Source organism: Rhinolophus sinicus, linkage group LG02 (genome assembly GCF_036562045.2).
Source record: "Rhinolophus sinicus isolate RSC01 linkage group LG02, ASM3656204v1, whole genome shotgun sequence".
Taxonomy (NCBI): Eukaryota; Metazoa; Chordata; class Mammalia; order Chiroptera; family Rhinolophidae; genus Rhinolophus; species Rhinolophus sinicus.
The window spans coordinates 74,732,055-74,759,230 of NC_133752.1; the positions used below are offsets into that span (position 1 = coordinate 74,732,055).

General features: G+C 42.0%; 1 protein-coding gene across 4 annotated transcripts in view; it reads right to left on the minus strand.

The window, feature by feature from the left end:
* Window positions 1-720: 720 nt before the first annotated feature.
* The window catches only part of BEND4 (BEN domain containing 4), a 47,123-nt gene continuing 20,667 nt past the window's right edge, over window positions 721-27,176 (minus strand). Inside the window, exons 5-7 of one of the 4 annotated variants that reach the window (XM_074324620.1) lie at window positions 22,371-22,611; window positions 18,533-18,718; window positions 721-3,375 (exon numbers count right to left, since the gene is read on the minus strand). In XM_074324620.1, the coding sequence (XP_074180721.1) occupies window positions 3,326-3,375; window positions 18,533-18,718; window positions 22,371-22,611 (477 nt within the window). In that variant the 3' untranslated portion in view covers window positions 721-3,325. The other 3 variants (XM_019754158.2, XM_019754159.2, XM_019754157.2) reach the window with 3 other exon arrangements.

Consider the following 27,176-nt stretch of genomic DNA (forward strand, 5'->3'; position numbering starts at 1 on the left):
TGGTGTTGGGGAACGGGGGCGTAGGTGGCAGAGAGGGGTGAAGGAGATGTCTTATTTCTGAGGTTAGCTTTTGAACACTACAATTTATGTTCCGGGAAGCACTCTAATATACTTATTATCTGTACTTCACCTATTTCCAGGTAGAAATAGACAGCTCCTAATAATAAAGCACTATTACAATAAACTTTCAAGAATAAATGCAAAGACAAGAACAGAATGATGGTGGTAGAGAATAAGCATACCAGAAAAGATGAGCTAAGGGAAGCTGTAATTGAGATAGAACTTAACATTGAACTTCCTGCCAGCCAAGGAAAAAAGGGAGACACCAATAAGAAATTTGGACAAGTGGTTATAAAAACCTTATAGTTCTAGGGTACAGTACTTTTTTGATATCCATTTAGGTACTGTTAGTAAATAGCTTCATGAACTTGAGCAAGTTACTAGAATTTTCTGGGCCTTACTTTCCTGTAAGTGATGGTAATTGCCTGATGAATTAGAAGATCTTTAAATTCCTTTTATCCATAATTTCTCAATTATTAATGACACTTCAAAGTAATGGCTTCCTTTAAACCTTTCACTAAGATTGTACACTTTTTCATAATTGAATGTTTGTAGTTAACTGTAGATTCATGAGATTTCCCCCATTAAGTACACTTAAAGAGAAAGGTGACAGCATTACCCAATCAACCAATTTTTATTTTATCACGTGTTTCATACATCACATGTCTTGTTTTGGCTTTGACATTTTTCTGCAGTCACAGAAAAAATGGTCTATCCAAAAATATACCAGAAACTGAAAGGGTAATTATTTAGCTCAAAATGTTAATAGAAAACACAACACAATCAAACACAATTATGTTTTATCAATTGAATTGAAAATGCTTCTGCGTTGCCAGGAAGGAGAAAGAATTTTGTCACTGGCACAAAAAAAGAGACAGACTAGAAGACATTTTCATATCCCTGTTCCTCATATCTTGACAGGGCCTGAGTTTCTTTCTAGAATCTATGGAGTGTGAAAAGAGTTTGCATTTTTTTTTTAAACTTTTATTTATTTAAGTGTGTTTTGCCAGGACCCATCAGCTCCAAGTCAAGTAGTTGTTTCAATCTAGTTGTGGAGGGTGCAGCTCACAGTGGCCCAAGGGATCGAACCAGCAACCTTGTTAAGAGCATCACGCTCTAACCAACTGAGCTAACCAGCTCCCCCAAGAGTTTGTCTTTTAAGTCTTACTTATTGCTGGAAAGTGGATCCTAGGTTTTAAAAAATGTCTTTATTTATCATTACATTCCCTTTGCTTCTATTCATCCAAGCAGCCTACTCTTCATTATATTTCATTTTCATTTAGTGGTATTCTTAAATATTATTGAGCCATGATGAAATTTGATTTTTAATAGTAAAGATGGTAAAAAAAAAAATCAAGATTAACCTGAGCCCTAACATTTTTATGAAATGAGAATGAATGTTTATCTTTTTGTTTGTTTGTTTCAGATGTACAAAGCAATGTAATAGTTAGACATTTAAAACCCTCGTACAGTGATAACCCACCCCCAAAAGCTACTACCTCTCTGACATCTTATACAGCTGCTACAATACCATTGACTATATTCCCTATGCTGTGCTCCACATCCCGTGACTATACTTCACCTTTTCCCACCCTGCCCCCAAACCTCATTCCCATCTATCACTCTGATAGATCTAGTGCCTATCTGGCACCATACATAGTTATTACAATATTATTGACTATATTCCTTATGCTATACCCTACATCCCCATGACTACTGTACAACAACCAATTTGTACTTCTTAATCCCTTCCCCTTTCACCCATCCTTTACCCCCTCTCCCATCTTAAAGAAGTCCCTCTAAGATCCCTTGTAATACTGGTTTGGTGGTGATGAACTCCTTCAGCTTTTTCTTGTCTGGGAAGCTCCTTATCTGTCCTTCAATTCTAAATGACAGACTTCCTGGGTAGAGCAATCTTGGTTGTATGTTGTTGCTTTTCATCACTTGGAATATTTCCTGCCACTCCCTTCTTGCCAGCAAAGTTTCTGTTGAGACATCAGCTGATAGTCTTATGGGGGCTCCCTTGTAGGTAACTAACTGCCTTTCTCTTGCTGCTTTTAAGAGTCTCTCTTTGTATTTAATCTTTGACATTTTAATTGTGATGTGTCTTGGTGTTGGTGTCTTTGGATTTATCATGTTTGGGACTCTCTGTGCTTCCTGGGCTTGTATGTCTATTTCCTTCACCAGGTTAGAGAAGTTTTCTGTCATTATTTCTTCAAATAGGTTTTCAATTCCTTGCTCTCTCTCTTCTCCTTCTGGTACCCCTATAATGCAAATGTTGGTACGCTTGATAGAGTCCCGCAGGCCTCTTAAGCTCTCCTCAATTGTTTGGATTCTTTTTTCTTTTTGCTGTTCTGGTTGGGTGTTTTCTGCTACCTTATCTTCTACATCGCTGGTTGTATCCTCTGCTTCATCTAATCTGTTGATTCCCTGTAATATATTCTTCATTTCCATTATTATATCCTTTATTTCTGACTGGTCCTTTTTTTATGGTTTTCATCTCTCTGATGACATTCTCCCTGAGATCACTGAGCATTCTTATTACCAGGGTTTGGAACTCTTCATCTGATAGATTGCTTATCTCCGTTTTACACAGTTCTTTTTCTGAAGCTTTGTTCTGTTCTTTTATTTGGGACATGTTTTTTTTTGTCTCCCTATTTTCACTGCCCTGTGTTTGTTTCTGTGTATTAGGTAGGGCTGCCATGTCTTCCAGTCTTAGTAGAGTGGCCTTATGTAGTAGATGTGCTATGGGGTTCAGTGGCGCAGTCTTTCTGGTCACCGAAGCCATGTGCTCCAGGTGCATCCCCTGTGTGGGTTGTGTGTGCCCCCCTCTCATAGTTGAGCCTTGGTTGATAATTGTACATCAGTGTGGGGGACTGATCCTTGGGCTCACTGGTTGTTAGGACTGGCCTTGACTACAGTGGAAGAATTGTTGTGCAGGGGCTGATTCTACGGAGCAGGATCTGCCTCTGCAAGACCCTGGTGCCCGTCCAATCCACGCCTTGGTTGTGTTGTACTTGGAGACGGCTTGGTGATGCCCCAGCTCATTTTGAAGCTGGCCACTGGGGGCACCAGCCCCAGGATCACCTTGGAGAGGACCCACTATAAGTCTACTTCAGCCACAGCCTGTGCCCCACCTGGGGCCATCCAGTGGGAGCCAGAAAGAAATCCACAGATGTCTGCCATCCATGCTGTGCTTGGAAGAGCCTTGAGAGGCCAAGCCGCGAACCAAAGCTGCCTGCTGCTAGTGCTGACGTAGGGCTGCTCAGCCAGAAGTACAGGACACACTCAAGCCAGGTGCTGGTTGTCTGGGTCCTGCAAAACAGGAAAAGGAAAGTCTGCAGCTTGAGCCAAAGCAGGTGGTCTGCATGAAAAAGCCACTGAAAGCAGCCTGCATTGGCCCAAAAGTTGGGTGGGACCAGGTCTAAAATCGCCAGGGTGGGGGAACAAATGGCAGAGACTCAGAAATAGTGGCCACCTTTGTTCGCACACCGGGAAGGGGGGGTGGTTTAACAACAAAACAACGGCCTCCACCAGCTCCTCCATCCAGGAGAAAGCCGCCTCTCCAGCCCCCGTCCCAAGCCAGACCACTCAGTTCCCCACCATATGTCCCTGCCACCTTTCCAGTTGCTGCCCTAGTGCTGGCGCTCAGAGTGAGTGATTCTGTTGGTGGGTAAGTCCGCATGCGGTCCCTTTAAGAGGAGCCCCTGTGAGTGCAGCCACACTCAGTCTCACTCAGTCACAATGTCTGCTGGTTTTCACAACCAAAATTTATGGGAATGTCTTTCTCTGGCACTGGAACACTGGGCTGGGGTGAGGTTGGGATCTCTCGCTCCTCTAGAGGGTGCGGGGCGACACCCAAAGCCGAAATAGCTCTCCCAATCTTTAAAGGTCGCACGCGGGTGTGGGACCAGTCTGTTCCGTGTCTCTGACATTCCTACCAGTCTGGAGGTGGCTGCTTCTGCACGTCCTTAGTTGAAAAGCTTCAGTTCAGCTTGATTTTAGGCGATTCTCATTGATGGTTGTTTTGTAAATTAGTTGTAATTTTGATGTTGTTGTGAGAGAAGGTAAGCACAGCGTTTACCTACGGTGCCATCTTGGTTGTCTCCCAAGAATGCTTACCTTAAAACTATTTCAAAACCATGATTTAACAATTTCTTAAAATCTGATAATTGATAAGTACAAGGACCAAGATACTTTATTTTAGATGTATTTTATCCCACTTCATTCATTCATTCATTCATTCATTCACTCCTAGAAACAAGAATGTTTCTAAAAATCAAGACCAATGAATACAGAGCACTATTGGTGAGGGCATTGAGACTATATGTCTATGTGGAGCTTTAGGACTGAATCAGAACCAAGACTCACCTGGAACCCAGGAATTGCACTAATATTCATCTGTGCATTTTTTCAGGATTTTTAGCAGCAGTCTTCTCAGGCCAAATTGAGAGAAAAATTCTAGTTTTCTTAGCCAGAGCTGGGTAGACTTAAAAGATAGTAACTTCTTGAGCCTTGCCTTTGCTTGGGTCTGCTCCAAACCCTTTGGAATGTACTTTTTCCTCCTAATAATGCCACCTTGAGCCATTGAGCCCTTTGGCCCTTTTGAGCCTTGCTTTTGCTCAGGGCCTGCTCCAAACTCTTTGGAGTGTACTTTCTCTTGTAATAATGTTACCGGAGAGTGGGCCCTTCTCGGCACGATGTCCAGGTTCTTGGCGTCTCGAGCAAAGAATTGAACGAGATAATGAAGTAGTGAAAAAGCATTTTATTAGAAGAAAAAGTACACTTCAAGTACACTTCAGCCTCACTGTTGTAACTTTTCCTTCAGTCTTGAAAGTCTTATAGATAATGCCTTCAAACGTATGTTTTACTGGAGTGGATAAAACATGGGCTTTTCTCCTGGAATTGGACAACCTGGATTAGTATCTTGGCTTCAACCCTTCACCACTACTAGTACTAGCTCTGTGACCTTGGGCATGTGTCTAAGCATCAGTTTACTCATCTGTAGAGTGGGGATAATATTAGTTTATCTTCTTGGCTCATTAAGAAGATTCAATGCAATAATGACAGTGAAGCATTTAACCTACTGACTTAAATGTAAACTATTCAAGTTACTAAGAATTAAGAGGTCATTTATGTAAAGAAATCAACGCTCAGGATTTCAGGGAGGTGGAACCGCAGGTCATCTCCATGATCAGTTGTGCCTACTAGCTTCCCTCTTTCCCTTCTTCACCTTGCTCATGTCCTAGGGGGCTGACCTGTATGGACATCAGTGGGTTCTCTTGTCCTCTGGTTTCTGCTTGCTTTGGGCTAAAGGGGAGCATCAGAAGGAGATAGGAGGGAGGAGGGAAGTCAGAGTATTGATTGCCCTGGCTCCCTCCCTGCAGGCTCTGCAGTCTGTTCTTCACATGTGGATCTCATTTCCTGACAGGCAGCTGTCTCTAACTCCAGTGCTACCAACCACTCACTCACCTCACCCCTTCAGGCTGATGACAGTGCTTGCTGGCACTAGTCTGGATACTATACTCACCCTTATAGTTTCAGGCCACCCTGCCCACACCTTTGTTCCAAGTGTCTTTATTAAACTCTTCTCAAATCAACTGTGCCATCTGTTTCCTGACAAAGTGGCTGAGACACCAGGTATGTTTTCACTAACTGTGTCTATGGGACACAGACAACCATGGGAGGTCTGAACCACAGATTTAAGAGGGGGAAAACATGAAAAGAAAAATGTATGATTCAGCCAGGATTTAGGAGTACACAAAATCAGGTATGAATAATTCTTTTCCTGAACTGGCATGTACTTTTGATACGGGAGAGCTCCCTTACTACAGAAGTTTAAAGTCTCCATCATTAGAGAAATTTTAAGTCCCCTCAATATAACAATTTTAGGTCTCTGTTTCCCTTGTTTCTTAGCTCCTTAGCTCATGGTTTTAATTACTCTTCTAACCAGTGTCTCAATCCTAAACTCAAGATTACTCCTAGCCTGTATCACAAAATGTTTCTCACCCCTGCTTCAGATAACTACTTAAAAGCCTGTGACTGAAGCTTGTTAACTGTAATCATTGTAGCCCAACACTCCCCCAGCCATTCTGGACCTAACGCTCAGATAAACAAACCAAATGAGTTTTTAACACTCCTTCAGGCCAGTCCATACCTAACCCCTGGGTGAAATCAAGATAATTGGGCTTGAGTCCTACTCCTGGGGCCAGCGCTTTTAATTTATTAACTTACATCTGTTTCTACTCATCTAGGGGCCATCAGGATACAAGTTATGTCCCAGCGAGGCCTGCAGTGCACCCCGACCAAGGAAAAAGAGACCCCCTTTTTCCTTATTTAAGATCAGATAGGGTGAGAGTTCCATGAATCCCCAATAGGTAGGGACCGCTCCCTTTCTCAGCTTGAAGCAGATACAGAAGAGACCTCCTGTCCCTCAACTCCCCACAGAGATTTATGGGGATCACGTTTCTCAGGGAAAACTACGGCAGGCAGATAGATACAGGTAATGGGGTCTCTGCATTCCTGCATGTCCAACACAATCTATGGGAAGCACCTCCTGGAGACCTCCTGAATTTTTTTTTATCTGCCCTAAGCATTAGCCACTGGTAGAGGCCACCATGACCTCCATCTCACCCTAGCCTCATTACACCATCATTACAATATCATACATATGCCCAGTAGTTCATTAATATCATTATAACAGACTGAACTCTGGGAAGGGACATGAGCAGTCTAAGAGGTGAGGTAATAGCCCCTTATCAATCACAGGTGTCAATCAAGCATCCCACACCCAGAGGGCAACAGCCCATCCCAGAGAAATCAAAATAACACCCCAGGCTCCTGCAGCCACTGCTTTTTGAGCCTTGCCTTTGCTTGGGTCCATCCCAAACCCTTTGGAATGTACTTTTTCTCCTGATAATGCCACCTTGAGCCATTGAGCCCTTTGGCCCTTTTGAGCCTTGCTTTTGCTCAGGGCCTGCTCCAAACTCTTTGGAGTGTACTCTCTCTTCTAATAATGTTACCGGAGAGTGGGCCCTTCTCAGCGCGATGTCCAGGTTCTTGGTGTCTCGAGCAAAGAATTGAACGAGATACCGAAGTAAAGTAGTGAAAAAGCAGTTTATTAGAAGAAAAAGTACACTTCAAAGAGGTAGAAGTGAGCCCAAGCAGAAAACAGTGGCTCAAGGCCATTATTAGAAGGGAAAGTACACTCCACAGGGATTGGAGTGGGCCTGAGCAGAACAGGCTCAAAAGGCTCAAAGGTTCAAAGGCACTGACTGGCGAGAACTTGGAGTTTTTATCCCTTTTTTTCTCTAGAATGGGCTGTTCCTTTCCAGTCTTGGGACCACTTGATTGACACCTGTGATTGACAAGAGACTATTACCTCATCTCTTCAGACTGTGCATGTTCCTTCCCAGAGTTCAGTCTGTTACGATATTAATGAACTTCTGGGCATATGCATATTATAGTGATAGTATAATGAGGCCCAGGTGAAATGAAGGTAGTTGTGGCCTTGACTGTGCAGGTGTGAGTGACCGATTTAATCTAGTTGGGTATTTTGTACCCATTTGTTTTCCCTTAAGGGTAGATAATTACAGTGAAAAGGGGAAGATTTGGGAGGAGAGGGGAGGTCTTTTGGGTGGTTGCATACTGTGGGTTGTGTTGGACATGCAGGAATGCAGGGCCCGATGCCTATCTCTAACTGCTTTCTCCTTGAGAGACAGATGCCCATAAAATCTCTATGGGAAGTTGAGGGACAGGAGGTCTTCTTCTGTATCTGCTTCCTGCTGGGCAGGGGCGTACAGCTGTCCCTACCGTGTGTCCCCGAAAATAAGACCTAGCCAGACAATCAGCTCTAAATGTCTTTGGAGTAAAAATTAATAGAAGACCTGGTATATATTATTTTATATTATGTTATATGTTATATTAAAGACCCGGTCTTATAGTTTAGTAAAATAAGACCAGATCTTAAATTAATTTTTGCTCCAAAAGACATATTAGAACTGATTGTCCGGCTAGGTCTTATTTTCAGGGAAACTACCGATTGGGGGATTCATGGAACTCTAGCCCTGTCTGATCTTAGATGCAAGGAAGGGGTCTCGAGATCCGCCTGGAAGACCACGCTGGCTTCTTTGGTTGGTACTGGTAATCTTGCTGGGGTATCATTTGTATAAGGAATAAGGCCCTTGAATAAGGAAAAATAGATTTTGGTTAAACAGAGTTAAAAGTATTGGCCCAAGAAGCAGGACCCAATGCCATTGAAACAGGGTGGCTGTGTGATAGAAATTCTTTTTAGCTTCGTGGAGCCTGTGGTCTTTTCCTCTGGTTAATCTGGTCATTCAGGTGCCGGTGTTCACCCAGGAGCTGGGCCTGGAATGGCCTGGAGCAGGGGTAGGGGACTTCCTATGATTCAGGCTAGGATCAGTCTTCTGTTTAAGATTAAAAAGCTGATTAAGATCAGGAACTAGGGAGCTAAGAAACTTGTTTGGCCGTATCAATAATAATGCCACTTCGAGCCCTTGAGCCTCTTGACCCTTGCTTTTGCTTGGGTCCACTCCAAACCCTTTGGAGTGTACTTTTTCCCCTAATAATGCCTTGAGCCGCTTTTCTTTGTGCTCGGCCTGCTCCTAATTCTGTGGAGTATACTCTCTCTTCTAATCAACTTCTTTTTCACCACTTTACCTGTGTCTCATTCAATTCTTTGCTTGAGATGCTTGGACACCGTGTGGAGGGCCCTAGCCCTGGCAACGTAGCAGTTAGAATTCCCACTTCTTCTCCCCTAGGCCGGGGTACAACCCCTGGGTGTGGGAAGCTAGCCCAGACTCTGCCCGGTTTGACCCCTGGTGTGGAAACCAGCCTGGGCATCGCGCCGAGAAGGGCTCCACTCTCCGGTAACGTAACGCTTCGGCTGAGATGCTCAAATTGAATTGCCTTGGTATGATAGAGACTCAGTGGTACTTACTTCCTCTCATTTTATGCCTTATTCAGTTTTTTTTTTTTTTTTTAAGATTTTTTTTTATTGGGGAAGGGGAACAGGACTTTATTCGGGAACAGTGTGTACTTCCAGGACTTTTTTCCAAGTCAAGTTGTTGTCCTTTCAATCTTGGTTGTGGAGGGTGCCGTTCAGCTTCAAGTTGTTGTCCTTTCAGTCTTAGTTGTTGAGGGCGCAGCTCAGCTCCAAATCCAGTTGCCATTGCTAGTTGCAGGGGGCGCAGCCCACCATTCCCCAGTCGAGGAATCAAACTGGCAACCTTGTGGTTGAGAGGACGTGCTCCAACCGAGCCATCTGGGAGCTCAGTGGCAGCTCAGCTCAAGGTGCCGTGTTCAATCTTAGTTGCAGGGGGCAGTGCCCACCATCCCTTGCGGGACTCGAGGAATTGAACTGGCAACCTTGTGGTTGAGAGCCCACTGGCCCATGTGGGAATTGAACCAGCAGCCTTTGGAGTTAGAAGCATGGAGCTCTAACCACCTGAGCCACCGGGCCGGCCCCCTCATTGAGCTTTTTGAATACAACTTTATTTGGGGGAACAAGTTGCTCAGTGGAAGTTGGGGTTTTCTCACAATTTATAATAGGTCTTTGTTATTTTTCTTCATATAAGTACCAAGCGATTGGTTGTATTACTTTGATTCTCAGGACATGGTATGCACATACAGTGCTAAGCACATCAGGCTTTCAGTAAATATATTGCATGACTGTATAATTAACTTTATAGGGATTATATCATAATACATTTGGTTCCTTAATTATGTAAACTGTGTACTGAGCAATGTTTTCTAAAATTTGCCTATTTTGACTATTCTGGACATTTCATATAAATGGAAACATGAAATATGTGGCCTTGTTTTTTCTGGCTTCTTTCGTTTAGCACGTTTCAAGGTCCCTCAATGTAGTATGTATCAGTATTTCATTCTTTTTTATGGCTGAATAATATTCCGTTGTGTGGATATACATTTTATCTGTTCATCAACTAATGGACATCTGGATTAGTTCCACTTTTTTGAGTATTATAAATAATGTTCCTATAAACATTTGTGCACATTTTTGTGTAGACATGTTTTCAATTTTCTTGGGTCTATACTTACGAGTGGAATTGCTGGGTCAAATGATAACTCTATATTTAGCATTGCAAGGAACTGCCAAATTGTTTTTCAAAGTGACTGCACTATTTTACATTCCTACCAGCAATGTATGAAGGTTTCAATCTCTCCAGGTTCTAGCCAACATTTGGTAGTGTCTTTTTCATTTTAGCCATCCTAGTGAAGTGGTGTCTTATTGTAGTTTGATTTGCATTTCCCTAATGCCTAGTGATGTTGAGCATATTTTCTGTGCTTATTGGCCATTTTTGGATCTTCCTTGGAGAACGTATATTCAGACCCCTTACCCACTTTTAATTGGACTATTTGTTTTTATTGTCAACTTTAAGAGATCTCTATATGCTGGCTTTAAGTCTCTCATCAGATATGATTTCCAAGTATTTTCTCCCATTCTGTTTTTTGTTCTTCATGGTGTTCTTTGAAGCACATAAGGTTTTCATTTTGAAGTCTAATTTACCTATTGTTTTCTTTTGTTGCTTGTGCTTTTAGGTATCTTCGTGAAGAAATCATTGTCTACGGCAAGATCATGATGTATTCTCATGTCTTTTTCTAGGAGTTTTATAATTTTAGCTCTACCATTTAGGGTCTATTTTGAGTTATTTTTTGCATATGGTGTGAGGTAGGGGACCGCCTTCATTCTTTTGGTCTGTTGTCCCAGTAACATTTGGTGAAAAGACTATTCTTTGTCCATTGAGTTGTCTTGGCACCCTTGTTAAAAATCAACTGACCACAAATGTTAAGGATTTATTTTTGTCGACCATCTGAGTTCCTTGCATTTCCATATGAATTTTCTTTAAAGCTTTTTAAAATTTGAATGTTGTTCCAATCTAGTTGTGGAGGGCACAGCTCACACTGGCCTATGTGGGGATCCAGCTGGTAACCTTGTTGTTAGGAGCACTACGTTCTAACCAACTGACCTAACTGGCCACCCCCATTTTAGGATCAACTTGCCAATTTCTACAGAGAAGTCAGCTGAGATTTGGATAGGAACTGCAATAAACCTGTAGATCAAGTTGGGGAGTATTACCACCTTGACAATATTAATTCTCCCATTCCATTATCATGGGAGGTCCTGCCATTATTTTTAGATCTTTTGAAAATACTTCCAATGATGTGTTGCAGTTTTCACAGTGCATAAGTCTGGCACTTATTTTGTTAAATTTATCCCTGAGTATTTTATTCTTTCTGATATTATTGAAAATGAAATTGTTTTAGTTTCATTTTCAGATTGTTTATTGCTAGTGTACAGAAATACAATTGATTTCTGTATATTGATCCTGTATCCTGCAACCTTGCAGAATTTGTTCCTAATACTTTTTTGACTTGTAGTTTTACCTTGTGTGTCCTGCTACAAAATATTAAAAGAGCCAAGTCACTTAATAATCCCCTTTTACTGTTTAAGAATAACAAAATAATTTTAATTTAACTTTAATTGAGATCCCAATTCGAAGCCATATTATTTGGACTAAATTCTTGCTCTTTCATCCAAAACTACCAGTTAAAACATTGCATCTTCTAGTGCAAAAATAAAACATCTTTATATTTTTCCTAAGATGAAACTATGTGTTTTACCTTAGTTTTTACTTAGTCTGATTTATGAAATACTTTTTTCAATTTCGCTGTTCAATAGGAGTTGATATGTCACTTACATTTTATGCAATAACTGAAAGTGAGAAGCCACAACCACACTCCCTTATTCAGCCATAGCTACTTTGCTTTTGTACTCAGATCACTGCTGAAAACCCATAAACAACCAACATTTGTTTATTGTTAAAGGTCATGAGTAGCAGCTGTAGGGTCTCCCCCCTCCATATTAGAACGCTACTGTGAGTAGGAAGCATGTGTGTTTAAAGTGTGAATGTACAAAATTCTGGATGGAAATCTTGGATTACATGTCACTCCTGGATTAGCATTGGTTGTCCCTTTCATTCACTAAATCAAATGAATTTTTTCGACGATTTTTGGCCAGTTCCCTGACATAACTATCTTTCATTTGGGTATTAAGCATGTAACATTTTCTTGGCATTCAGAGACCAGCAAAAGCCTTAGTATCAGGGAGAAAAATGTAAAAAAAACCCCAAACAAACCCAGAAAATCACCTTCAAAGAATTGGAGAAAGATGCAAAAAGTTAAAACACTTAACAGAGACTTGACATTTATTGTGCAATTTTTATCTCCAACAGAACATGTGGCATTCTAGAGGTATATGAGGTAATAAAATCAATACTCCAATTAGAACACCTGAAATAATTGGCTCTAGTAACAAATGTTTCTTATAATTAAAAATATTGAATGTTTAAAAAACTCTTATAACATTTTAAGTTCCTAAAAGAAATGTGCCTAACACTTAAAAAACAACTTACTCTTCTATATAAATTGTTCACAAAAAAATCTTGCTATTCTATATTACACTATGCATTTATAGTTTTATTAACATATCCCTAGTGGGTATTAACTCTACACAGTACAATCAAATAGAAATTATTCATAGAGAATCAACAAGACTCCAACAATAAAAATATTAGGATCAATGGATTTGTCACAGTTTCTCCACAAGTGTTCATCATAGAAAATAGAGTAAAGGCAAGTTGGCCCCAGTGTTAGGCTGCTACATGAAGTTCCAGAGAGAAGAGACATAAAGGCAATGCTTAAATTGGGCAGGGTCAGGCTGGACCAGTGACCTTGAAAGTTTCAGGACCCATCTCTAGGTCTGGCATGCCCTGTTCCCAAGAAGCACAAGCTAGGCCCTCAAGGACGCGGCATGTTCTTGAACTTAAACACAGCCAGAGGTGTTAAAGCCACTACAGGGAAGAATCAACAGATTACTGTATTTTCCTACAAAATCTTCACAACAGTTCTCACAGTGACATCATAAAGTAAAACCCTCTCTTCCACATCTGACTCATCAATTCTAAGGCTACAAGTACAACGAATGTTAAAAGTGAATGGAACATTGGCTAACTGATGCCCAGTGCCACTTCTGATATCTAGGAGTTCCAAAAATATATCAATTCACTCAGTTCTAATTTTTGCTTTTATATCCCTGCGTGTTTGTACTGGGAAAAAATCTGAATATGTGATTTTAATATATTCACTGCTTTTAAAATTTTTTTCTACTCTTCATCATGGGATCTTACATAAGTCAAATCTTATGCAGAAACCTTGGCAGTTCCCAGAGGATATGATTTATATGCTCCTACTTAAGTGTCAACATACTTTAAAGGTGGTTTTTAGTAACACAAATAGCAACTTTCTCTTAAAGGCATAAAGAAAACAAATCCATTCCAAAGTGTTGACGGGCTTTGAGAACTTTGCTTTGACTACTGGGGAAAACTCAACTAGTCATTCTGCCTGCTGAGCCCAAATCGATCCTTTCATTAGCTGCGGACCTTGGGCAGCAGTCTTATCTATAAAATGGGAATAACAACAGTAACAGCCTCAGAGGGTGGTTGTAAAGTGCTTAGCAAAGTACCTGGCAGACAAGAACTCAATGAGTATTAGCTATAGTTACTACTCTTGTTGCTGTTAGTGGTTTTGGATGGGCCTAGTTTTCCAACATGGCTAAGGCCCATGTGCCTACTGGTATTGGTGCCATTATTGAGAATGAAGTGGTTCTTGAATGAGTCTCATTAGCAGATGTACTTTTATTACAACCTGGGGAATTTTGATTCAATGAACACCTAGTCAGCTATGGATGGTCATGAGGAAAATCAATCTGGTCAATTTTACCACAAAATTTGGTAATTTAGTGCTTTCAATAGCCAAGCTAAGCTGGTCATTAGATGAGCAAAGTACAGTCCTCTCAATGTTTCTTGCAATTGAATATACTGTGGAGGGTGAAGTCGTCTCCAATGTGTAAATGTATCAGTTCCAGTTTTGAATTTTACATATTAGGAGGCAAATACTAATGGGTTATTATTTTTGCACTCCATGTTGTCTGGTATCAATTCTTCACTCTCATCTAAAAAGCAACACAAACAGAAGAAGCAATGCCATTGGCTGGAAATGCAAGTAAATTTACAGAGGGCCATCAACTGGGTGACATTTTCCTGTATCATTCCAAGTGAAGTGGTTATTTTTATCCAGTACTTACACCAGTGAAAGAAGCCATCACTATGTTTACAAAAATATATCATAATGAGACATACTGCTGTTTAGACACATTTATGTTTGAGCTCTGACTCAAGCGTTCTGTGTGACATGTTTTGCCAAGCAGGTTTGGTAATGTCGCCACACACATCAGCAAGACTTGCACCATATGTGCAAAATCGTTTTCTATTACATTTCTAAAAATTTGTATATAAGAGCTGTCAAAAATTACACAGCTCTGTACTGTGAAATAACATAGCACCGAATGAGAGAAGTTAGACTTAAATCTTTTCTAAAAACTGAAGTTATCTAAGAGAGATTTTTAAAAATAACTGAAATCTAAGAAAAAACTAAGGAGGTAGTCAGCGGGTATTAGGTTAAGGTTCTAGAGTACAGAATGAATGACAGACTCCAGATGAGGGCAATGTCATGTGTGGTTTTCTGAAAACAGTGCATGTTTAACCTTCTATGACGCTCCATCCGTTTTTCTGACAGCAACAGAAGGGAGGAAAAGCCATTGAAGGTGGCAGGAAAATGTAGAAATCATGATGCTGAAGATCCCCAAGTCTGGATCATTGTCTAGACTTGGAAAAACATCTGATATTACAAGAATAATCAGTGAACTGGAAAAACCATTCTCTGACACAGGGAGTAGCTAGATCAAATAACAGAGTGTAATAAATTTTATCTCCCTGTAATCCTAATGAAGCTGTCTCTTAGCTCAATGTGTTTATGACTAATGAAGGGCTAAGAAAGATCCAGAATATAAAATCATCCACCCGCTCTATCGCTGTGAAGTAGCTACACACATCTCTCAATTCCCCTACCAAAGAGATGGTAACAATTTTCTACAGATGCTCTAATATCCTCTACATTCCTTGTGAAGCCTTATGAAATACAAATGGTGACAAGAACCTAAACGCTATGATGAAAATGAGGAACAAGAGTAATGCCTGGGTTAAGGGTTGGATGAAATATTTTCAAGTAAAACCGGATGGTACAAACCGTAATGTTTAGTTTTTTCCCCAAAGTACTTGACACTGAGGTTAACCATAGATTCTGAATGTGATTTCAGTACCCACTCGCAGGACAGAGCTCCCCTCCACAGTACAGATCACTGAAGGGTTATCCTGAGCCCCGTGGGACTGTGGTTGGAGCTTCAGTTCACTGTGAAAGCAGGTCTGCTCTCTGTGGTGAGATTCTAATTTGGGATCCATCAGGCACCTCACTGCTGTAGGCATGGGCTCTTCTGGGAGCTGGGATGCTGGCCACACCCAGTCACTGACAAAAAAGTCAGGTTTAGTCTTTGGTGTCAGGCCAGACCTGCGACCTCCTTCTTTCACCAATGAAGTGGAGCACAACTGCATCCTGAGCTGTTTTAATTCAATCTATCTTACACTAATGCTCAAATGGCTAAAGGAAGATCCTAAGAGCTGACACGAGTCTAAGTTTTTTGTCATGACAGCAATTTGTCCAATTGCAGAAAAAGATGGAGAAACTTAAATCAAGAAAATAAGCTACCTCTTCAGGTCTCCAAAGAGATCAACTGAAAGGCTGACAGAGGAGTGACAACATTCAATCTCCTTAGTTGTGAGCTTTTAACCTTGCTACACAAAGGCTGTACTATGTAGTTTTACCAAAAAAAAAAAAAATAAAAAATAAAAAAATAAAAAAATCAGTGAACAATCTTTGTAAGCCCTGATTTAAAAACTCAGGTGACTGTGCAGGCACCCACCACGAACCAGGTAACACCCAGCCTTACAGGTGAAGCCCCTATGGCGGCATGGGACACGAACTGCGGAGAGCAGACAGCAGAAAACCTAAGCAGATCCTGTGCAAAGCGCCTGCGTCGGGCGGTGGGCTCGGCTAAAGGAACATGGCTACACAGTGAAGAGTTCACGAACACTGGACCGGGGTCAGGGGGTCGTACGTCCTAGATCTAGGAGAGGCATTGGAACTGGCTGTGTGACACTAAGTCACTCATCTTTATGGGCCAACGTGTAGTAAGCAGTTCCAGCGTATTGCAATTTGTGAAATACTGGAAAACAGCTGGTAGAGAAATACTTCACCCGGAAAGTGGTGGGGAGGGGAATGTGAGAGGCGACCAGGTGTGCCTTTGGAGAACGTTAGTATGCAACCACGTGGTCTGAGCACAACAAGACGAAGCAGACCCGGTGATGCTTACATGTGAAGATGTGTGGTATTCTCAAGCTTCCAGGAAAATGTTTTGAGTTGCAAGTTTTTTGCTTTTTAAAGCAGTGGTCAAATACTGCTGCTACTGATCAAAAAAGGACACGTGCTCAGTCAGCAGTAAGGATAACTGAAGTCCAATGCAAAAAAAAAAAAAAAAAAAAAAAAGATGATAGATGAGATTATGGTATTTTCCTTCTGGCCAAGATTTAACGTCACCAAGAACCTTGTTAGATATTGACTTCCTAGACCTCTAAAGTCTTCAAGAAGTAGCTTTTCTCTTCCTCGGCTAGCCAAAGATTAGTTGCCCGGTTCCCATGCGCAATATCACATACCTGTAAGCAATATCCCATAAACAACATTTGCCTTTATTTCTTTTACCTCCAAATTTTAGATAACTTGCCCAAAACGGGATTGAAATATTTGTTCTCCCCACACCAATTAACAGATCTGACAAATGACCATCTCTATAAACATTAAATTTTTCAATGGTTCAACTAATAATCATTACAAAAACGAAAGAAGGACCTATTTCTAGGGGTGTACATATAATTGCTGCTAATTATTGAATGTAAAGGGTAATTAAAAATGGCAGAAAAAACCCTGCTTATAAATGGATGCTCATAAACTTTAAATGAATTTCCAACCAATTTCCAAAATCCTTAGTTACGTCTACAGATGACATTATAGCCTTCAATAAATGCTTCCCATGGAGCCCTTTGCTTCCAAAGAATGCAGTAATCTGGACTGGTCTCATAAATGACGCTTCTCCTGACATCCAAACCCGAAGCCCTCAGAAGTAGATTCTACCATCGCTACAGCATTTGTTGATAAGAACTGTTTCCAAAGACACTACTAATTTCACATATGGAACTCACATTAAAGCGGGGAAAGTGGGTAGGAGTGATCCAGTGTGAACTTAGCCAGAGCTTGCAGTTCAGGGGAGCGTAGGGGGAAGGAGGCACACAACAGTTGGGATGAAACATTTTCATCAGTGACAACGAGAAACATACGGTTTATGCAAATTCTAAAGATCAACTCAGCACAGGAAGGCCCTCAAATTTCAGAGAAATTTCAGAGAAACAGACAAGCCCATTGCATAGTTGTCAAAATGGCCTTGAAGCTATGTGTACACACTTCCAGAACATCTGGCCAATTCAGTGAATGCCATCAGTCACACTGCTTGTTTGGTCTTCAGTGCACCAAAAAACTAACTGAAATTCTCATTGTTCAACCCATCACTTTGGCACTGTGTCAACAAGTCTGATTGAAGGTTGTGGGAATTGTGGATCTAAGAATCTAGAAAAGCAAGCATTTGAAAATGGTTTTGGATCTTTGGATGTTTCTTGACTGACATAAAGAAAACTATTACTGTTTGTAAACTCCACAGATCACATAGTGTGCCTTCCTGATCAATAAGGTAGGATTTTTTTTTTTTTTTGGTAAAAAATAACTGAGAAAAACAGGTGACTTCTAATTAATTACTGTCTAGAGGTGGCCTCTATTCCCTAGTTTCTATTTAATAATAGGCTCTGTCAACGGATACACAGCATACTCGTATGACATCACCTATCCTATGTCTTTGCTGAGAAGTATGAATTCAAGTCTTTGGAAAACATAAAGACAACTTATTTGAATTAAGAGAACGCTTGTTCCTTGTCCCTTTAAATAATTCCACGTCTCCACCTTTGCCATGGCCAGGAACACTAACCCCATCTTCTGTGGGGACCAGCTCTGCTCAGGAAGCAGACTAGCTTACCTGAAGATTTCAGACAGGTGACCAGCTCACCTATATATTTTTTTCACCCTCACTGTCTAGCTAGTAATCATTTAAAGTCAATGGTAGTTTCTTCTTTTTATAATATTCTGAAAATCTGTTGTAGGCTTCACAGATGCCCCAAACAGCCCTGAAATGGATTTCTATTTGGGAACTGTGGCAGTAGGTTAAGGTTTCCGATGTGTAAAGTCTGACAGAATGACATGCTTTGGACTCTAAAGTGATGGTAACAGGACATTCACAATTGGAACTCTTGAGAGGACCGGCTGCTATAGTGGAAAGATTCTGTCCACTACTCCCCAGACCCATCCTGGGAATTCTTACTGAAGACTTCATCCTGGGAAGCCTGGTGATCGATCCCTTCATAAAACGAGCCGCCATTGTGCAGGAAAGTTCCCACCGCTCGCCCCTGCCGGGCATGTCCCACGGCATCGCTGAACACTTTGTTGATTTGTTCCTCTGAGGGCATCCACCAGTCGGGGTTGGAGGTACAGTGCATCCTAATGAATTCTGTGGGAATACATACAACAATAAAAAAAGAAAGAGAGAAAAAACAGCTGGTTTTTGCAGCAGGGGATAGGAGAGGCTGCTTAAACTTGAACAGAAGCTCTGTAAGAAAAGCTTTATGGGAAATCCAATGCAATGCCATGATGATGTCACTCATTAGACCCAACTTACTCCATATACATTTTCTACTCACGTGCAAAAGTAAAAGTCACGCAAGTGAGAGCAACATTTGCTACTGAAACGAAAGGTACACTTGATTTGTAAGACATGGTAGGCGCCATGCTTGGTGAAAGTTACAGAGTACATTTCAAAACCCCTGTTGTTACCGCCTCCCATTTTTAGAACATTAACGGTCTCCGGAAGCAGAGAAAGTGTCATTTGCATGGTATTCCTCAACCAGCTACTGGCTGGTAGGTGAAGGGCAATAAAATAAACTCTCAATGAGTAAGAAACTTCCTAAAGTTTAGTTCAGAAGAGATTTCCACATTCTTAAAATGTTATATGCTAGGCTACACTTGTATCTCTATTTCTGGTGTCTATACATGCACTGACAAATATTTTTAAAATGAGATTTCCTGTACATATTTAATTTCACCAGAAAGCAATTAGCATACCTGGAAGAGTGAATATACAAAAAGTAACTAAGACTCCAATGAAACAAACTGCGCCTCCTTTGGATTGAGCCCGTATTTCCCCTTTCTCTGTTTTCTTAGGGGGTTAGGGCACATACATAATTGTTATGTAGCTATTTTCATATGAAGAGTTGTAAAATGAAGTGAGCGTTTTGGGAAACGTTCTAAGTCAAACCGCGTTTTTTGTGCACAGCTGATAGCAAGTTCAGAATGACTGCCATTTACACACCATTTCCTCTCTAGCAGCGCTCTCTGTCTGACACAATCATTAATAGTGCTGATGACAGGACTGGATTTGTCTGAAACTTCTTGTAAAATTCTGGCTCTACCTACCCTTACGAGAAGCTAATGCTTTTAAGTCCCTGGACCAGAAAAATCTCAGGAACTGAAATGTCCCCATCGCAGGAGAATTTAGCTCAGCAGAGAAGCACGGAGTCAGTAGGCACCCCTTTCCATTTTGTGCCTGTCGTGAGAGACTCACTTGCCTCACCTCAGTCCCCGCGCTAGTGGCCTTCCTTGGGGGAAAGAATTGTGCTCGTCACCTCCTCAACCTGCAAAACTGCCAGGAACCAGACGGCTTATTCTGGGGTGCAGGCCTGGGACACACGGGAGGATAATCCTCAGACCTTGGTCACGGTCATTACCATGCTGGGCAGAGAGAAGAGACATATTCCGAGACCTCAATGGCTCAAATATTGAGTCCACTTTCTGTTATTCTCCCTGTGGTTGCAGCTATTCGGTTGTCCTCCAATCATCTCCAGCCAGACTGTCAGCTACAGAAGCCAGGGATTCTGTTTTCTATTCCTCTTCTGTCCTCTTCCAGTTCCTACTGTATTCACTAAGTATTCAGTGACTGTTTAAGAAGTTCCCCTATCTCTGTTCAGATCCCCAACTCTCATATGAACACAAGGAGAGGAAAGACTCATGGGATCAGCGAGAGGAAATAAAAGCTAATGGATGAGGACGCTGCAACCCTGCCACTCTGAGAATGTGCGGCTCTGTGACACCTCCCACCCCCACTGCCTCAGCAGTGCCCAGTGCAGTGACAGGAAGGTCCCTAACACCGTGGCAGACTATTAAAAGCCCAAAGCAGAGCTCATTCTGTTACACAAATATGAAGCATCTTCACAGGCCTTCTTCCCTCTAAGGTTAAACCACCTTCAGATTTGATTTCCTTCCCAGAAGCCCCTGCTTTCCACCACTAAAGTGTCCCACGGTCTGACGCTTCCCTGGCCGCTGTAATCTTGCTCAGCACAATGAGAACGTCTAACCCAGGAGTCGCCAGGCCTAAACCTTTAGGGAGGGAATCCCATGTAGGTCCCAGGAAAGCCCCAGGATTTCAGCCTTTGGGACAGACCTGCAAACGCTCTAGCCAGCTCCCCTGGACACAGCCAATCCCCATTTCTCGCCTATGTAGTCTTCACCCAGGGTTGGGTGGAACCCAAAGAGGCATGAGCTGGAGAACGCAGATCCTGGTGAGGCGCCTGGATTGCATCAGTGGCAGGGGCTCTGGCAGCATTCTCAGGGCGGCAGCACTGCTGCTCTGGGACGCATGTTAACCCCTCAGTTTTACCGACTTGCTACGTAACATGTAAAATGTTTAGTAAAAATTTCTGGAAAGGGATACCACTGAGGCCCATCATCCTGATCCCCTTAGAAGCCTGAGGGCAACTTCCAGGGCACCCTGAGAGTCCTTTCAGGGGATTCCCCAAACTCACCACTGCCTCTTGTCACTCTTGGTGAATAACTCTGTCAGCTCTGATGATGATGGAAAATAAGGAACCCTATCACTAGGTGACTCAGACAGATCTTGGAATTTTCCATCACACCCAGTCACTCTGAGTAAGTGAAAATTTTCGGACTGGCCAACAGGGGGGGCTCTGGAGCCCCTGGGACTAGTTAGTACTGGTGTTTTGTTCCAGGTGGTTTTCCGACATATGGGCCACCTGCGTCAGGGTCACCTGGGTGGTTGTGAGGTGCAGCAATGCATGTCTCCCCGTCCCTGCCCCAGACCTGCTGAATCAGAAGCTCAGGGTGGGCCTGGGAGTCTCGGCTGCTAACAAATACTACGCATGTGCCTTCGGTAGCCCAGGGGGAGTGCAGGAGTGAGTGTCCCATCCGATAACCAAGGCCTGATCGGTGATCATGTTTCTCACTGTTACTTCCTTGCCGGGAAATATTTTCATCCCTGTCCAGAGCAAATCATTACTAGGTCTTTCCAAACAATAAAATTACTACCGAATTATATAGGTTAATATTTGAGCTTTTTGACATGAATTTTTCAGGTGTGAGCGGTGTTTGTTGGCACTGTAATGTTTCTACTTGTTTATGTCTGTGTTTACTTGCACCTGTTCAATTAACTGCGGACCTCTTGATTCTTCCCCCTCACCCTCTGCCTAGTATACCAAGTGTGGATCAGCTGCAACACAGTCAGCTGTTAATACTGATGGAATGGTATTATCTAAGCAGTATTTTTAATACAAAAGCCCTTTTTTAAAAATAAAAATTGAAGGAAGGTTGACGGGGCAAAGAATACTCCAGATACTAAGGAAAATTAACTCTAAAGAAATTTAAGGAATTAGGGGCAAGTACTCCTCAGAAGGCAGCTAGGTGAAATGGGGGAGGGGGTGGGCCACAGGCTGCACATGGAAATGGGCTGTATCATTTTACTAATTTAAAAAACATACAACATCTTTCCTTCCTCTGTGCATTTCCCAACGCTCCAGTTTTGCTGGAGGTGGCCTTCCCTGGCAGCAAAGAAAAACTGGATTTGAAGCGTGAAACATGAGATGCTATGCAATGCTTATGTGTGCCATTCAGTGACAACACCAAGGCTAAAAAGCAAAGGGAGATTTTTCTAAAGAACTTCATGATCCCAAATAGATGGGCCACCTGAACCCTACACGGTCTCAGTGGACAAAAACCCCAAATACAGTAAAGGCTGAACACTTGCACGGGGGAGCCACAGCCAATGCGGTGAAATGAGATCACAGATGGTGACACTGAGCGGAAGGATGCAGTACCTCGGAGGCATGTTACTTTAACTGGATCCAGAGGGCGTCTTTCAGGACCTGTCTCTCCTGACTGCACTGACCTTTTCCTTTTCCCAAGGCCGCATGAGTACTTAAGCTCATCGGTTGTGAAAACAAATCTGATGAGGTATCGAAGGAGCCGTCGCCCATCTTTCTTTGAAGAGTTTACAGCCTCGTCCCACTGTTTGCTCGTTATGTAGACAGGATAGTTGTTCAACAGCTGCTTGCTTCCCTGGAAAAGTGAAATATTTTCTCATTACCTACTTAGCCAGCCAGCCAGCCAGCCAGCCAGCCAGCCAGCCAGCCAGCCAGCCAGCCAGCCAGCCAGCCGGCCGCAGAGGCCATCTCCATTTCAAAGGCTAGCATGCTTTCTAACCAAGTGGCTGATGCTGACAATAAACCAAGTATTGAAGAGCACAAGTAATTGCTCACACTCAGAATGGGCCCGGTTCAAATTACATTTGCATTTTCTGTAACAAGAGCCAATGAGGTATAATGAACACCTTTGAAAGAGGAGCTATTTATAACTTGCATTTTAACAGGTAGGTTAAAAGGTGTCAAGATCCAATGACAGGGAACAATATTTAAGTATAACCCGGAACTTTCTTTTTCAATCTATTAAAATATGTAGAAATGACTTTGAAGAGTGTGATCAAAAGGTCTCTGCACCCTTTGCTTGGCAGTTAAGTACTCTGAGAAACGACGCTGGTGGTCTGTTTTCCTTAAGGTATAATTTGTGTTTACGCACCTAACATCTGATAGCCATTGATCACATTACAGTGGAAACAACATTAAAAAGTAAATTTAAAAAAGGGAGAATTGCGAAAACTCAAAAGAAATCATTAATGATAATGCAAAACAGGTTTCTTCAAATTATAGCTTCTTCAAATGCCACTATGTCAACTGAAAATTTTTCTTACCTTTTCACCTTCATAATTTATGTCTGCTATAAAATTCCCTGGCTCAATAGCTGCAGTGGGACTAATTATGGGAATTTCTGTAACATTTATAAGTTGTGTTTAGTCAATTGCACCTGTACAACCATTACTTTAGTTCTGGTTGTCCATAAAATTCTACAGTCCAGGACAAATTAATTAACCCATGATCTCTGTTTTAATGTACTCCTTTCCCAGTAATTAAGGTGTACAAAATAAAGGAAAACACATTCAGTTTTTACAAGTCTGCAAATTTACTACAGGTTATAAATTTGGGTCTGATAGGGTTTTATTTCAAAAAGTGTTCTGTTCAGTTAAACACTGAGAAGGGTAAATGGCACAGGAGCCAACAGGAAGGAGGCAGCTAGATTTGGCTCTGACTCTGTCACCGAATTATACCCTTTAAGAAAGGCCTTTTAACGGTGTATGGCTTGTGACTGAATTTAGAGTCAGCTTGGGTTTGAACTGAATCTTGGTTCTGAGTCTTATTTGTTGTGTTTCTTTCTTTCTTTTTAAATTAGTTTCAGGTGTACAAAACAATGTAATAGACATTTCACCCCTCACAGTGATAACCTCCCTCCCCCAATAGATTACCCCTCTGACATCGTATATAGCTGTGACAATTCCATTGACTCTATTCCCTACAATGTGCTTCATATCCTGTGACTATATATATAAAATTATAGTTGACATTCATTATTGTTCAGCTTCAGCTTCAGGTGTACAGTGCAGTGATCAGGCATCTACATCATCCCTGAGGTGGTCTCCCTAACAAGACAAATGTCTATCTGACACCCTACAAAATCTTTACATTATTGATTACATTCCCCAAACTGTCTTTTGTATCCCAGTGGCCATCCTGTGGTTACCGACTGTGCTTTCTAATCCCCTCACCTTCTCCCTCATCCCATCCTCCTCCCATCGAGCAACCCTCACTTTTTCTCTGTATCTCTCAGACTATCTGTTTAGTTTGCTCACTTATTCAGTTCTTTACATTCCACATTTATTGTGTTTCTTGAGCAAGTTATTACTTCAACTTGTTGGACTCAAGTTCCCTGTTTGTAAATGGAAAGAACTAAATTATCAAGGGTTTAAGACACAAGTATTTGGGAGCACAAACCACCTCGGGCTCTGTGTACTATAGATAATCACATGGTCAGCAGGAGCCCAGACGTCCGACAGGGTCCCTCAACGCAGGCAATGGAGGGATGACTCGCGTGTGTGGCCAAGCAGATGGAGAAGCGAGCGTAAGATATGGAATCAAGGGGTCAGGCAACCAATTCAGTGAGTCGGGGTGTTTGTGGGAGACTGAGGAGTCAAGATGATTCCCAGGTGAAATGGTGGCGCCCTTCACAAAGATAAGGAACAGAGGGTGTGGCTGGGAGGAGGATGAGGCAGAGAGCAAGGGAGAGCATTCCACTGATTGCCTTGCACAGGGTGGGAAGGGGTTCCACGGGTTCTCATTAGTTGACTCCTCGGCCCTCAGGGCGGCCGGTGGGGCCTGGGGCACGGTGGGATCCAGGGCTGGCTGCCTCAGACGGTGAACTGTGTCAAAATATTTCTGTGGAAGAACCTTACTAGTTCCAGTTTGTAGGTCTGCGGTGAGGAGTCCAGCAATCTCCCCACCTGAACATAGTCCCATGAGGACTGGGGTTATCATCTGCTTTATTCAATGTCCTACTCCCAGGGCTGAAAACAGTGCCTGACACATAGTAGGTGCATACACATCTATCAAATGACTGATGCCGTAAACACTACATGGCTGGCACAAAGCAGACACTCAACAATGGTGCTACAATGAAGAGTTATTTTTTTGTGTGTTTTTTTTTAAACCGCTGTGGCACTGGGACATTTGAAGAGCTTCTCAATCATATAAATTGGCAAATTTAAAGAACTTTAAGGAGAGCATTAAAGACAAGGGGCTATTAAAAAGGGCTACTGAAGACAGAGGACTTCCACCATCCTTGATTTAAAATCATCCTCCCAGTTATGGCCCCTGTATGTACACTTGTCAGCCTTAGAAAAGGAGACTGTACAGCTAGTTTTCAATTCTTTTATTATTTAATGCTGTACAAGTTTTAAATCCTTTCCCAAGTTCTCACAAGTCAAAAGGCAGAGCTGGGAACCCTGTCTCCAGATCCAAGAGTTCACCCCTCAAACCAGAGTTCAGTCTATTTCAAGAGATAACTGAGATGAGGGAACTGATGATCCAAGGAGCTTTCTCAAACCCTTAAAAAAAAACACGCTACTCAGACAAAAGAGCTCTACAGGATTTTCTAAAACATAGTTCTCCATAAAATGTAGCCCTCGTACAATGTGGAAATACCATTTGGAGGTATTTTTTTCCCCCCAAAAAAGAAAAAAAGAAAGTAATTTACAGCTGAAAATAACTCAAAATGTTCTCTGTTGAGGATGAGATTTATCATATATAGTTAATAGAAATAAAATGTGATTAATACTAATGAGAAAATGCTCATATGCCTGATATGACAATAAACTAATATAGCAATAATGAAGATGATGGGTAATTACAGGGTAATAACCCTATCCAGAGGAAATGGAGGTACTTCCCCTAGTTTTATGCTTTTATAGAATTCTGATCTTCAATTAGCCACCAACAGGTTATTAAACTCTGACTTACTGTTGAGTCAATTTTGAGAAAACTAAGATGAACAGTGTTCTTTTTATGCCTTCACATACTCAGAACCAAATGGAAGATACAGGTATACATTGATTTTTAAGTAAGTTCTGAATCTTATGAACAACATGCTCTGTGAGCAGAGAGTGGGTATGACAATCAGGGAGAGCTTCTTGGAGGAAGTGTGCTTTCTGCACAATAGAAAAGTGAAGTTAAGAAATTGTAGACCCTATTCTAAGGAGCAAAGGATTTGAATCATGTGACATTTATTTTGGATCTGTATTTTAGAAAAATAACTTCAGTGGGGAGAATGGAGAAGACAGAATCTGGTGCAATCGTCCAGGTGAAAAGAGAGTGAACTAGAGAGAGGAGAAGCTATTCCACAGGCCTGTAAAATAAGTGGATGTCAGAAATGAGGAAGAGGAAAGAGTCCGTGATGCCTCAGAAGTTTCTGCCTGGGCTTGGTGCTGCTTTTATTGCAGAAGAGAGGAGTACGAATGGGTATTAAGAGGACGTGTCGTGAGTTCACGGGCACACGGACATTCCACAGCTGGCCAGGCAGTTGGACACACTAGCATTGAACCCTGGGGACTGGTGGTCTAGCTCTAGTTTGGGGGCTTGTTAACCTACATGTACTTGACGTTCAGAAAGAATGGAACTGACCAGAGAAAGGCAGTGGAAAGCAAGAGAAGGGGATGAAGGATAAAATTGTGGAGAACAGTAGGTGGAAAACTTCTTAAAGCATCCTGGTAAGAAAAGGATAGGGAACCAGCAGAGTCCTGACACAGCGGAGAGTCCTGACACTAAGGACAAGAGAAAGGTAGACCATGGAGGAGGGTGAGGGCTGGCAAAGCGGCCCCTGGGCTGACAGCTGGGAAAGCCAGCAGAGTCTGCTTACAGAGCATTCTGACAAGTAGGGGAGGTGGAGCCGGATTACAGGGGTGGAGGAGCAAACGGAAACTAAGAGGGTGGAGAAAACAGACAGACTAGTCTTTCAAGTGTTTAATCACTTAAAAAAAACGGGGTCACCATTCGGCAAGTGCCTTCAATGACAGGCACTGGGGATGCCAATGGGGATGAGACCTGGGCCTAACCTTCAAGCAGCGTGATGTACTGTGGTGTAGCAGGAAATGTGCTGACAGAGGATGCTTTGGGTAACAGAAGGAGAAAGAAAAGATAATAATTGAGAGAGGGAGCGAGGGAGAATCAAAGGGAGGCTTACTT